Below are 14,027 nucleotides of genomic sequence, written 5' to 3' on the forward strand. Positions count from 1 at the left end.
AATAATCACTTTCTGGACTGATTCCATAGCCCCATCCTTTGTCTCCCTACAAAGCTCATTCTGCCAGCTCATCTGTTGTTTGCCTGACTCAGACATGGCTGTTGTACAATTAAATACTATTTAGGAATTGCAATCCAGTGCATAATGGAGTGTGCCCTGCCTCAAGGTCACAAAAAAAAAAAAGAACCAAACCCACTCATAGCAGTAAATGGCCCATTAGCATCACTGTATGCAAGATGGCGGAGGATGGAGAACAGATTAAATGTGACTTCCTCAGTTACAGGGAGGGGGTGATGGTGGAGGGGAGTGGCTGGCCTGCAGCAAGTCACCCATTTACTTCTCTCAGGTCAAGCATACGAACCTGAGAGGCCAATGAATCAGAAGTCACTAATGAAATGTCCTGGAAAAGTGCACTTTAATTACCCACATTAAGAACTACACTGTGTTGTCATTTGAATACAGTGATACATTAACGCTAAAACTTTCCTTGGGAGATCAAAATCAGCGTGACCTTAGCCAGAATTATTTTAAAATGCAGATTGTTTTAATGTTACAAGTCAACTATTGATCTTTGGCTGTAGAATTTAGGAATGCAGTGGTCATCTCACCCCTTTCTACTTATTAAAAACAAAGCAAATTGTAAAGGAAGAGAGAAAAAAAAAATTTAATTAATTCCATCCCATTAAATGAAAGTGGTTATTTAAAGGGGTAAATCTTGAAATCCCAGGCATGTCCATCAGATGGCAGTGTTTGTACAGGGAGCAAGCCACTGGAAATCTTTCTAAGACTTGATTTTGTAAACCTTACAGAGAGGCTATTTATAACCTTGTGCGTCCTACCCTTGTTCTTAACAGGATTGCTCCTGTTTGTTCATCTTACTGAAGCAAGGAGCAGATAGATTACAAAAATGGGAATGGTACCCTTAGTATCCCAAATTATTTTTGATTTTTGGTATATACTTCAGTATAACTCATTGACTTCTGAAACAAGAGTCCTTTCCTCAAAGGCTTGGCCAACAGTATGGTCTGGTATTGGGGGTCTTTCCCCACAGTACTGCCAAAGAGTTCAGATATTAGCACGTCATTGCCTTCTCCCTTTTTGGGTGCTACTTGTCCAGAAATTTCCACTAAAAAACAAATTTGTAAATAGTCTAGTGACTATGACTTCCAGCTGTTATCCAGCATCTACAAGCATTTGTAATTTTTGTAGTTCTTTTTGAAAGCTTGAGGAAAGTAAAGAGACATGCTATCACCTAATTAAATGTCAGCTGTAACTGTTGGCTCAAAAAAAACCAAACTCACTGCCATCAAGTCAGATCTGACTCATGGTGACCCCTCCTTGGGTTTCCAAGGCAGTATCACTACGGAAATAGATTGCCTGACCTTCCTTCCGAGGAGTGGCTACTGGGTTTGAACTGCTAGCCTTCTGGTTAGCAGTCAAATGCCTTAGGTACTTCACCACCAGCGCTCCCAACTGTTAGCTAGCCAAGTAAATACAGGTTTAGTATTCAGGTTTCCTAGTTTTTTAATCCAGTTGATTTTTTTTTTTTTTTCATTCTGGATAATTCTGACTTTCTCCTAATATAAGATCTCACACATTGGAAGAGCAAAGCTGGACCATGTGTTTTTAGCTGTGTTATTCCCTTCCAGCTGTGAACCCCACCCCTAGCAGCTGGAGCCTGGACAGTGGGAAAGAAGCCAAGACCATGTCGGATAGTGGGAAGCTTATCTCTCCCCCTGTCCCTCCAAGACCCACACTGACTGGTGGGTATTTGAAGCATTCGAGCAATCACTTCTGTAAAATAATTTTTATTGAGTACTCCAGCTTGTTCTGAATTCCCCAGAAAAAGGTAGGCATTCGGTTTCTGAGGTAAATAACTTAGTAGCTGCACAATTTGTTGATGATGTTCTTCCTCTTCCTAAACTGCTATTCTTGTCTTAATTTTGAAAGGAATCAACTACTGAGTCAAGCAGTGGTCCTTTCTTGATAAACCCCACAGACAGATTTTGTATTCCTCCACAGCACCTTCCTCAGATCTGGGAAAAGTGCCCTGTCCTTACAACGCCACTAACATTTTCTTCATCCTTTGCTTTAGTCGCCTCTTTCTTATCAGCTTCTGCTAACTCAGCAACTTGCTTCAATCTTGTTCAGGAATGATGCCAAGGTTTCAAGTTGCCCCTAAACAGGAACTGACTACCGGTAACTTTGGTAGGCTTCTGGAAAACAACTCCCTGGCTCTCACAGTAATAATCCCCTATCTATTGGTTGGAAAGGTCTGTTTTCTAAGGCAGTATTTCTCAAAGGTTCGATCCAGCATCCCCTGAGGTGCTAGTTTCAGAAACTAACCTCTAGGCCTATCCTCAGACTTCCTGAGTGAGAATTTTTTTAAGCATTTCTTCTGTCAGGCCCTAGATCTGTATTTCACTAAGCCTTTCAGGTTATTCCTCTGCTCACCAGATCTTGAGAACCACTGAAAATGGTTCTGGAAGAAAACATTCCTTTGTGAGTTCATAGCAATAACTCTTTTCCTCCTTTGCCTGATGGACCGACCTACTGGTGGGATAGTTTTTAAGAACTGCCTGCCCAGCCCTCCTAACTCTACCTATTCTGGGGATGGGGAGAGCCTTTTTAGCAGTTATTTAGGTCCAGAGTTGGTTTGAAGCTTTACAAATAGAACTGGCCTAAAAGCTTGAGAAAGAACAGCACTATTTCCTTCATGGATTTTCTGGATTGGTGTTTCATTGGCTGAATTCGAGCATTGTATCTTCTTATTTATTTATTTTTAATTAAGAAGACAAAACTGACTCTCCCTCTTTTTAAAATAAACTATATATGCTATCAAATCTGTTCTATACCTGTCAAAGCTAAAATTCACCAGTAATGTTTGAAAGGATTTGAAATATTTTATCAGAAGAAGAAATACCTTCAGGCTGATTGGTAATTTGCATTAGCTGTGTGAACCAAGGAGGGTTAAGACTTATTAACCTAGTAATTCATATTTTATTCATTTTTATGCATATTCAGGCAGTCTCCTATTTAAACCTGATGGTGTATCTAAAATTGAGAACTTGAAAAGCATTTTTTAAGGAGCAGTATTATTAATGGTAAGATCTCTGGGTAGTGCAAATGGTTTGTGCTCAACTACTAATTTATAGGTTGGCAGTTGACACAACCAGCAGCACTGCAGAAGAAGAAAGGCCTGGTGATCTGTTTTCATAAAGATTACAGCCGAGAAAAACTTATGGAGCAATTCTACTCTGTAACCCCGTGAGTCAAAATCAAGTTGACCCACCAAAAACCCACTGCTATCAAGTCAATTCCAACTCACAGCAACCCTGTAGGACAGAATAGAACTGCCCCATAGGGTTTTCAAGGATGTAAATCTTTACAGAAGCAGACTGCCTCATCTTTCTTCCCCAGAGCAGCTGGTGAGTTCAAACTGCTGAGCATTTGGTTAGCAGCCCAATGCTTTAACCATTGAGCTCCTTAATTAACTCAAAGGTAGCCTTAGTTGTAGTTAGGTTTCTAAGCTAGCTCAAAGTGAATAGAACTAATAGAACAATTATAGGTCTCTGTGGGACAACAGCTTCCCAGGGAAATCTCTCTCTGAACCTGCAGTGGGTGCCATGGTCACTGTGGTATCCGTAGTGGTAATGTCAGTGACTGCCTGAGTCAAGAGGAGGCAGTCCCTGGAACAGACCACCTTGACTTCCACCACAGTGATGATAGAAATCCACTTACCAGTCAGGAGCTGCTTCTCTAGACACACATGGGAGAGAAGAACTAACACTGATCTTAAAACTTGACAAGCACTGACAGCATGCCCCAGCATGCAAGATGGCAGGCACACCATCCCTCGTTATGATCCCGGGCCACTCTTCTGCGTCCCCTGGGACTCAGAGAACACAGGTGACCTTATATCTCCCAAGCTAACTTTGGGCAGGGCTGCTGTCCCTTCTGCACTGATTGCTCTCATGCTCTGTCCATATGTCATCATCTGTGGTCACTGTGGTGAGGTCTCTAACTGTCTGTCTTTCTTCCTTTCAGCCTTTCTGTAGTTTTCTTATGAGTCACAAACCTACCCTGTGACAGCTTGACGAATGGCAGCTAATCACAGAACAGCATACATTGAGCTCCCAGAAACCTCTCTAGGTGGAATTGAGAAAAATGGTGCACAGTAACCCTCTTGGCTGTGTCACACAGGCTTTTACTGTATGTTTCTGCTCTAGAGAGCTGGATTGGATCCACAGGCAGACACAGGGAGAGCAGTGTGATCACACATGCTGTTTCCCAGGCTTAGGACCTGAAAATCTTACAGGAGAAACAAAGAGAAAGCTCTTCTTGGGTGTGATGATGAAATCCATCAAGTACCACCACCCAAGAGATAAAGGGAGGGTCTGAGCATAGGTTTTTGGGAGAGAAATGGGCAACTTCTCACCCTTTTATGGACATGGCCAAGGGTTTTGTGTTTCATAAGTACTAGGGATATAAAAGGGAAAACTGATATATATATATATATATATAGTCCCGTGGGCCTATTCCAAGATGCCTGGGTACCCCTAGTCTTCCCTTTGCTGCTCAGGCCACAGTCAGTAGCTGTTTCTCAAGCAAAGCTATTTCCCTGTCCTCTACACCTGAACATATGTATAAAAGCACTTGTAACTTGTAATAGATCACACAGAGAAATGTCTGGACTTTGGGGGAATATATGGAAATGTTAGACCTGTTTGGGACCCTATCACCTTCGTTACAGCATCATATGTACACGGTGACTCTTCATTAATTGTCCCATGCCTTTGTAATGCCATGCTTCTCAAAGAATCTGTTTTGAATAGCCATCATTTAGCTTCTCCCCATTCTTGCCAGGAGGTCCTTATGCCTTGGACCATTTCTCTGGGTTTGCAGATAGTCAACCACCTGATTTTTCTTAATAAAAGTGATACGTCTCTCTGTTTACAGCTTCACCCGCAAGACACACGACGCCAGTATCCCCCTCCCCTGCTGGACGATCTCCATTGAAGGTACAGGCCCTTCGTTAGGTGGAGACTAGAAACTGGCCCCAGGTTCCTTTTTTTAAAAAAAAACTCAAGAGGTATTTTCATTTTCGCAGATAAGGCAAAGAACATATAAAGAAGGAAGAGAGGAAGATGTGAAAGAAAGCACGGGCTTTCCTCTTGGGGAGCTTCTTTGGTGACTGTAGCCCTTTGGTTTCAGATATTAACTTCATTCCCCAAATGGCAGGGCTGAGAACATACAACGTAGAGTCACTATGTACACTGAATTGGGAATGAAGGATGGTCTCAGTGGACCTCCTGGGACATTTGCAGCCTGATCTTTTGGTTTATGACACATTTACAAAAAGAAAAAAAGGCACTTAGGTTGAAAAAGATGAATAATCAAAATCTCCTTACTTTTCCTCTGTGACTTCATGCCTTTATCATTATCCTCATTTTGACAAAGCCAAACCCAACTTTATTTCTCTTTTAATATTTTAAACTTAGTATTTCATTTATGTTGGAAATATATGAAAAGCAAGGAGGTAAAATGAATAAAAAATATGTCTTGGGAACAAACTAGAAAATTTTGAAAGGTCAGATATCTGAATTGGTATGTAGACATAGGCTGTTTAATGTCTCTAAATATACAGTGTTTGATGTCTCTAAACATACGAAATCCCTCATGAAGGTGAAGAATAATATTTAGTCTCCATCCACATTGAATTGGACTGGCTGCAAGGATTGTCAGTACAGTTGAGAGGTTAGTGTTCAGAGCAGCAGCAACAGAGGCAAACATGAGGTTGAAGTGAGTGTTGAAAGAATGTATACCTGCGTGACTTGCGATTTAAGGCTCCATGTCCTTTTTGTTGAGATATTTCTACCTAATGTGAAAGAAAAAGACAAATTAGCCTCTAAAAACACACCAGGGGCTGGTTGTAATCCAGGGAATCTGTGGCACTAAGGGCACCTGAGGAGTCTTGGCGAAGCAGTGGTTAAGCATGCTCAGCTGCTACCCGAAAGGTCAGTGATTCAAACCTTCCAGCTACTCTGTGGGAGAAAAGACCTAGCAATCTGCCTCCATCATGACTGCAGCCTGGGAAACCCTGTGGGGCCGTTTTCCTCTACCTGTAGGGTCGCTATATAAGTTGGAACCAACTTGACAGCACACACAGCAACAAGAATATGATGGCAGAAATTGAGAACGTGGAAAACAAAACAAAGTGGAGAAAAAATATTGCAAAGAAGGATGATTTCATTTGCATTCCCCAAATTTATTATGTAGAAATTTGCTGGCGAATACAAGTTGTTTGCTAGCTTTATTGGCATTCCGCAGTGCAGCTGTTGTTAATCATGACATGCATGTGAGCACATTTGCTCTGAAACCATAGATTGCATGATATGATGTGGGGGAAAGCAACATGCCCTTTTGGCATCCTTCCGTTGACCATTACAAGCAAAGAGTTCCCACATGATCCTATGGAATTCACATCTGTGGTTTTCAATCTGATTTTGTAGAGTAGTAATAAAACAGTAAGTGTTAGAGATTCATTCTTGAAAATAAAAGTAACCCAAGGCCTGAAAATAAACTTAAGTAGCTACCAAAATACCCCAGGTTCTTTTATCAAGGACAGAGATGATGACTGGTAGAGACCAGAAAGTAAAATTCATCCCTGATCAAGAGGAATAAAGCTCTGTCCAAGGGCTGATTCAGAGGTTCCTTCCTTTTGTGTACCCCAATTGTGTTACTCTGTAGTCTGGTAGGGCAGCTTCTACCAGACTATCTCTCTGCAAACTTGAATATAGTTTGACTGGCCATACAAACCCTTATGGCCACGTCTGAATGAATAGGGTTTGAAGATCATAGATTGAGCATTTGTGTTGTAACTCCTGTGTTACATTAGAGGGCACACTGCCACCAAGCTATTAGTTTTGCTATGCTTAGAATGTAGTTTGCTACCTTAACTGATAAGAGTTTAGTTTTTTTTCCAGTCTGGTTAAATGCCAGACTAAACCTTATAGAGAAGGCTGAGCTTCCCTCTGTCTTCTTTGGAACATAGGGGTCCAGTTTTTGACAGAGACAGCAGTGAATTTGGATCTCATAGTTGGGCATGCATAATGTTAGTTTCCTGTAAAGGAAAGGATTTGTGTCCACAATGTTATTTCATTTAAAAAGACATACCAAGGTAAAATTTTTCTTGGGCAGCATTTTTCAAAGTATGTTCCATAGAACATTAGTTTTATAGGACATTTTCTGATAAGTGCAAAAATGGCCCTATTATCAAATAAGTTTAGAAAGCAGTAGGCTAAACAAAATTGTCTGGATTTTTTTTATTGTCTGGGTGTGAAGGCACTGGTACACTAATATGCTTTGAAGGTACATAAAGGGTATATAATACTCAGTATTTTTCATGGAACGCTGTTTTCACAGAGCATCCCTTAGGACTTACATTCCTTCGGACACCAGTCGAGGAAGTAACAAACTCAGATTCTAGATGGGGCCAGACCACTAACATAAATGAGTGGAGAAGGCAGGACGGAACACCATGTGGAGTGGTAGGGACTGTTGTAAAGTGAAAAGTTCACGCCCATGTAAAGGGAACAGCCTGGGCTCAGCTGTGAAAAGATTATCTCCATCTAGAAATTTAAGCCACTGTTGCTAGAACGTCCAGTTCTTTATGAAATGCCGGAAGTCTGGAGTTGTATGTGAAATCTTCCTATTTTAAATATTAGCAACTAGTTCAGGTTTTGTTAAAACACCATGTAGGTGAAATAGTTCACATTTCAGGGTAGAGCCTGAGGGCTGTGAGTTTGCAGTTTCACCTCAGGAGTTTGGAGATAGAATCAAGTGCAGGACTTAAGATGCCTCTCCCTGTCCTCCTGGTGTCTCTGGTGAGAAGAGTGGCTTGTGCTCGTGTCTTCAAAAAACTCTGCCTTTGTAGTTCTGAGCTCATTCCTAGCTGTACCAGAAAGGAGAAATGGCACCCCTGTCCCCACTCTTGCAAACTGCAGAGATAATGCTGTACCTCTGAACTCTTCTCCTGATTTATTTTCTCCTCTTCCTCTCCTGAGATAGGATGAGAGGAGTCAAGGGGGCTGTGGAGTGAACTGAGTGAAGGAATGATGAGCTTGGCCGATAAGCACCTTGTGTGTGTTTCCTGTGCTGTGAATGACAACAGTCTACTTGGCTGGGTGCCCACTGACTCTGCTCTGTCTCTTGTTTTTGTCTCCCCCCCTTTCCATGTGACATCGGAGCAGGGCTCTGTGCAGTCTTTCGCCCCCTCTCCAGTGGACTATCACTCCTCAGGCCTGATCTCCAACTCGCCAGTCTTGTCCGGAAGCTACAGCAGTGGGATTTCCTCTCTCAGCCGGTGTAGCACGTCCGAAACCTCAGGCTTTGAAAATCAGGTGAACGAGCAGCCGGGCCCGGGGCCGGTGTCCCCCTACAGTGGGCCTGAGGAGCCGGTGCGCAAGGAGAGCAAGACGCCCCCGCCATACAGCGTCTACGAGCGGACTCTCCGGCGCCCGGTCCCGCTACCTCACAGCCTGTCCATTCCCGTCACTTCCGAGCCACCCGCTTTGCCCCCCAAGCCCCTAGCAGCGCGATCCAACCACCTGGAGAACGGGACCCGCAGGACTGAGCCTGGGCCAAGGCCAAGGCCCCTGCCCCGGAAAGTCTCTCAGTTATAAGTCACTTTCCTGTTTCCCTACAATGAATTCCTTGCCGTTTACAAAATACCAAGTATGATGAGAAGACATTTAGTGTAGGCACTTTAATAACTTACTCCGATTTTTCTTTGAATGAATGAAATGGAAACTTGCTTATTAAAATAATGTTGCACAATATTAAGTTACTGATCAAAACCGCCACGTGTTCCATGAAGTATGGCTGAATTTCATGAAAACGTTTCTCATTTGGAAGTGGTAAATAGTGATAAAAACTCATTTTGTATCTTTTTATGTTCACTTTTTTTTAAAATATAATCTTAAAACCAGTACAATATTGTCAAACAATACGATGTGTGATAACGTTGTATACTTTTTATTGAATACTTGATACTTCGAGAAAGCTTAGTCAACACACATTCTAACACAGTGGTCCTTTCTTTTGAAGACTTCTGTAAATAAGGGGATGTTTCTAGCTCTTTCCATGAGCAAAAGAATCAGTGTACTTCATCGGAATTAAAGGTTAAAGCAGGCTAGTTAGACAATGTACTTCAAGGGGTTGCAAGGATTGGGACTGGAAGTTGTTTTGTTCTGACAGCAAAGTACTTCTTTCCAGTTGCTTTTGACATTTGACAGCTATCTACATTTTTCAGACTCTACTTCGTGAGTTGGCTGGTGAATCCTTTAGTACCCTGACACCATGGTATCTACTGTATTTCTTTTTTAAGGTGCAATTTACTTTCAGAGTTCCAGTCAGGTAGGTGAAGCAAAGGACTGCAAGAGAAATGTTTAATTGAATTCTGTGCCTCCTTACTTGATAATTTCCTACAGAAAATTTGTCATTGAAGAAGAGCAGATGTTCAAGTATTAAGTAGGCACAAATTAATGTGTCCCATTAACAAGAGTGCAGGAATCAATATAGGACAGTATTAAATCAATAGCTTAAATGAAGAAAAAAACCTTAGAGAAAATATATTAGCATGATTAAATGGCAAAAGGACTTTCAAAAGACAAGGGCATTCACTTTCAATCCAGCACAAAATAAAAAAATCTCCTCACAACTCTCCCTTTTTCCCAGTGGAGCTTGTTCTCTTAGCTGGTCCTGTTGTCCTTTTATTGAAGGAGGATGGCTGTTGACTGCTCTAGCTTGAATTTTGCAGTGGTAGCATCTTAGATCTAGATAGCCGTGCTAATGCCACAGTCGTAGGAGTGTGAACAAAGCACCTTGTGTGTAGTAATGTATTTTGTATCCTTGTTTTTTCTCTTACTGACTGTTTATAACACTCACTTGACAATAGATACATATATATATATATATATGAACTATGAACTGTATTTTAAATCATACTGTTAAATATTTTCCCTCTTTTGTTGGGAAGCTCATTTTAGTTTAACTGTGTTTGTTTTTGTTGATAGCTTACCTGGAAGGCAGTGACCACTTTTTTTATATTCTCTTAATGAAACCATTCAGCAGGTACACACTGTTGAGGCTGGTTATAGAAGTTTTCTATAATAAATGTTCAAGTATTTTTGTACATAACTAGTTAATTTTAATAAGAGATACCATTATGTGTAAAAAAAAAAAAAAAAAGTAAAAGGCAAACAGTTGTGGATGCAGTATGATTGTTATAATTATGCCAAATACTTTATGTATGAAGAAAAACTATTTGTACATATGTGCTTTTAACAATTCTGCCATATTGACTTTACATTTTTGAATGTCAGAAATATTAATATATGTTAAAATATTTATGTTTAGTGAAAGTATTCATAATTGAGAAAAGGAACATGAATTTTAGCTTTGTATCTTGCAATTTTTTGCAGTTGGAAATTTCTTGAAATAGCTTTTGATGATAACATTTTGTGTTTGTAATCACATCCCTAAAATGTATGTGTATATGTGTATATATATGTACATATATATATATATAGAAAGCTCCATATTTCTGTTGCTTTAAAGAAGTTAAAACCTTCCATTTGAATAAGGTGACATGCATAAGATAACAGAGCTTCTTTGATTTCCTTTTCCTATATAATTTAATAATTTGTTGACTAGTGCTTGGGCACAGTATGAATCAGTGTTATTTGCTCTTGAAGCCATTTTGTTTTGTTTTGTTAATTTCTGGCAATGAACAGTCAAATTTATCCTGTGCGTGTATTTCTGAAGCAGCAATAAGGCAGAATGTTTCAGGAGATTCTGTTTGCTCACATGTTTGTGTTGGTTGCTGCTGAATGGTAAATATTAAATAAAAATATCTGATTAATCTTAATATTTGTCTTTATTGCTATCATTGGTGTGTCTTTACCTGATGCTATGTAAATCTTTTGGTCCTAGCACTAACTTTTTTTAATTTTTTAAATTTTTATTGTGATTTGGGTGAAAGTTTACAGAGCAATTTCATTTTCCATACAGCAGTTCATACTCATTTTGTCTCATGACATTGACTACAATTTCCCACAATGTAACAGTTCTCTTCCCACTTCCTCCCCATAGTTACCTCTTTCCTGTCTCTTCCCTCCCATGCATTCCTGTTCCCCCAGCAGTCTACCTGTGCATATACTATCCTTCTGTTCTCCCATGATTGATCTCTCCAAGGAGTGTATCTACCTGATGTAAATATTCAGCCCATATGCCAGTCTTTTATTTGGCTGGAATTCACAGGAGTGAGTTCAATTCCAGACCTGAAGGGCAGCTAGGGGCCATAGTCTCTGGGGTTTCACCAGGCTCTATCAGACCAGCAAACCTGGTCTTTTATTTTATTTTATGATTTTAGTTTTGTTCCACATTGTTCTCCCACTCTATCCAGGATCTCCTACACAAATCCCCCTGTGAGTGGTTGATAGTTGTAGCTGGGCACCATCCAGTTCTTCTGGCCTCATGGTCATAAAGGCTGAGGATCTCATGGTCTAAAAGTCCTGTGGACTAATTGTTTCCACGCATCTTTGGTTTTCTTCATTCTTCTTTGCTCTGGACAAAGAGAGACCCATCGTTGCATCTAGGTGGCCACTTGCAAGCTTTTAAGATCCCAGTCACTACTCACCAAACTAGGATGTGGAACAATGTTTTTGTGTACTATGTTATGCCAATTGAGCTTGATGTCCCCTGGGACCATCCTTCCAACCCCATCGGTCCAACTACTCACTCCCTCCAGGTAGCTGGCTGTGGCCAAGAAGTCACCACAACCATGTTCCTTGTCACTCTACTATATACTTGGACATTCTTACAGAACATACATATACACTTGTAGAAACCTTGCCAATGGTATCCATGGTCATGGGCACACACACCCCTGCCTACCTAGACATACCTGATCGTTCAGCCTCTCCACCATCTATCCACGTGTACATCAATGTTTTCCATCACTGACAATGCAGTACTGTATGCTAGCACTAACATTTTCAGACTTTGTTGATAGCTCCTCTTTGTGTTGTTGCCACAGGTGACACACTTCACCCTCAGTACAAAGTTCATTTATGCCATAGAGAACAAAGATTGAATAGGTAACAGTATGAGTTAATAACCAGTAGAGGTTACCTTTACCTCAGTAACTAGCCATTAATTGGCTTGAACCAGAGCCAATTTAACAAAGCATCAAAGTTGGTTTGCATTAGAAAGCTTGACAAAAAACATAACTATGCCAGATGCATAAAGGAATTATTGAAAACTGCCTTTACCAGCTGCAACAAACTCTCTTCACGTCACCTTTTCTCCCTGATTTTCATGAAACAACAGGGAAGGCTTTTGACAAACACTGTAAAACCCAGTAACTACAAGATGTCTCTTGATAAACCTGGCTTTTAATTATGTGAGGTGCTGTTTAGGTTTATGACATTTATGTAACTAGGTGTTAAGCAAGCCATTTTCTAGAGCTCTCTGTCCCATCAAATACCAAAACCCATTTAAAGGCCCTTGTCAGTGTCCTCCTGATTGTTTCTCAGCATTAACTAAGTGAATTTAGAGCATTTTTGGATGATTTTAATTACAAATGAACCCTTAAGTATTTCAATTGTACAAGAATAATTATAGTATGAATAGCTCACTTTCCTACCTAAGTAGTCTCCTCTTTGGATTGTTATTGATTGATCTACAAAACACAACAGAGAATAACAAGTTGCACAGCTTTGTCTTTATTTGATCTTCAGACATGAAAAGTGGCGTGTGCATTCTTAACTATTGATTGAAATAAGCCTTCCCTTTATTACATACCAACCAAACCAAACTCACTGCCATGAAGTCGGATCCGACTCATAGCAACCCCTCCTTGGGTTTCTGAGATGATATGACTATGGAAGTAGATTGCTCAATTTCCCTTCTGAGGAGTGGCTGGTGGGTTTGAATTGCCAGACTTCTGGTTAGTAGTCAAATGCCTTAGGCACTATGAATACCGTAAAAATTTTTTATAAATGACAGAAATATCAATCCCTTAACATTGTATATTCCTTTCGTTTTTTTCTACATGTATGTGTTACAGAGTTTTTATGCATTAAGGGCTAGTTTCTCAACTATCACCCACATAATCTCTTGTAAAACAGGGTTTATTGCCAAGTTTATTGCCATTAGGGAGAGCTCTACCTCAACAGATGTTTACGATAATGTGTAGAGGGAGAAGGGCAAGATTGGGTTTTACTGATATTTTTGGTGTTTGGTTTAAGGTGAGTTTTCCATTGTGGAGGGTTGTATTTGGTAAAGATCATGATAAGAGTTTAGGGTTGGTGGGAACAGCAAGACAAGGATTTTGAGTAGAGGGGCTCAAGGAGTTTTAGAGCACAAATTGTTGATTGATGATATCCATTGAAGAGTTGATAGGTCTGTTGAGAAGTTCCTGTGAAAAAGAATAAAGTTATTTGCCTGGGTGAGAGTGGTTTGGAATGATAAAGTTATGCTAATGACAGTTAAAAAAAAAAACCTCACTGCCCCGTTGGATCCGACTCATTGTGACCCCTCCTTGGGTTTCTGAGTTCTCAGCATGTATGTTTTACATAGTTGTAATCTGAGTGTAAGGAGCTCTGGTGATGAGGTGAGTAAGGCATTTGGCTGCTAACCAGAAGGTTGGTGGTTCAGACTCACCAACTGTTCCACAGAAGGAAGATGAGGAAGACTGCGTCTGTAAAGATTTACAGCCTTGGAAACCCAATAGGAGTCAATGGAGCTGGAATCGACACAATGGCAGTGGATTTTTTTCTTTAATCATAGAGTGCTGACACTTAATATCCATAATTTTTGTAGCCATTCCCCTATTAATGGATCTTGTTTCAACTGTCCACTACTACAAAAGGAGCTCTGGTAGCATAGTGCCTAAGGCACTTGACTGCTAACCAGGAGGCTGGCGGTTCAAACCCACCAGCCACTCCTCGGAAGGAAGGTTG

General features: G+C 40.5%; 1 protein-coding gene across 1 annotated transcript in view; it reads left to right on the top strand.

Moving 5' to 3' along the window:
- DOCK4 (dedicator of cytokinesis 4) overlaps positions 1–8,684 on the top strand; it is a 353,512-nt gene extending 344,828 nt beyond the window's left edge. Inside the window, exons 52-54 of the mRNA XM_007945030.1 lie at positions 1,650–1,763; positions 4,960–5,021; positions 8,253–8,684. Coding sequence (XP_007943221.1) covers positions 1,650–1,763; positions 4,960–5,021; positions 8,253–8,684 — 608 coding nt within the window. The remainder of the gene's footprint in view (positions 1–1,649; positions 1,764–4,959; positions 5,022–8,252) is intronic.
- The last annotated feature ends 5,343 nt before the right edge of the window (positions 8,685–14,027 follow it).

The sequence above is a fragment of the Orycteropus afer genome, unplaced genomic scaffold, assembly GCF_000298275.1.
Source record: "Orycteropus afer afer isolate SDZICR_OR568_19922 unplaced genomic scaffold, OryAfe1.0 scaffold00007, whole genome shotgun sequence".
Classification (NCBI taxonomy): Eukaryota; Metazoa; Chordata; class Mammalia; order Tubulidentata; family Orycteropodidae; genus Orycteropus; species Orycteropus afer.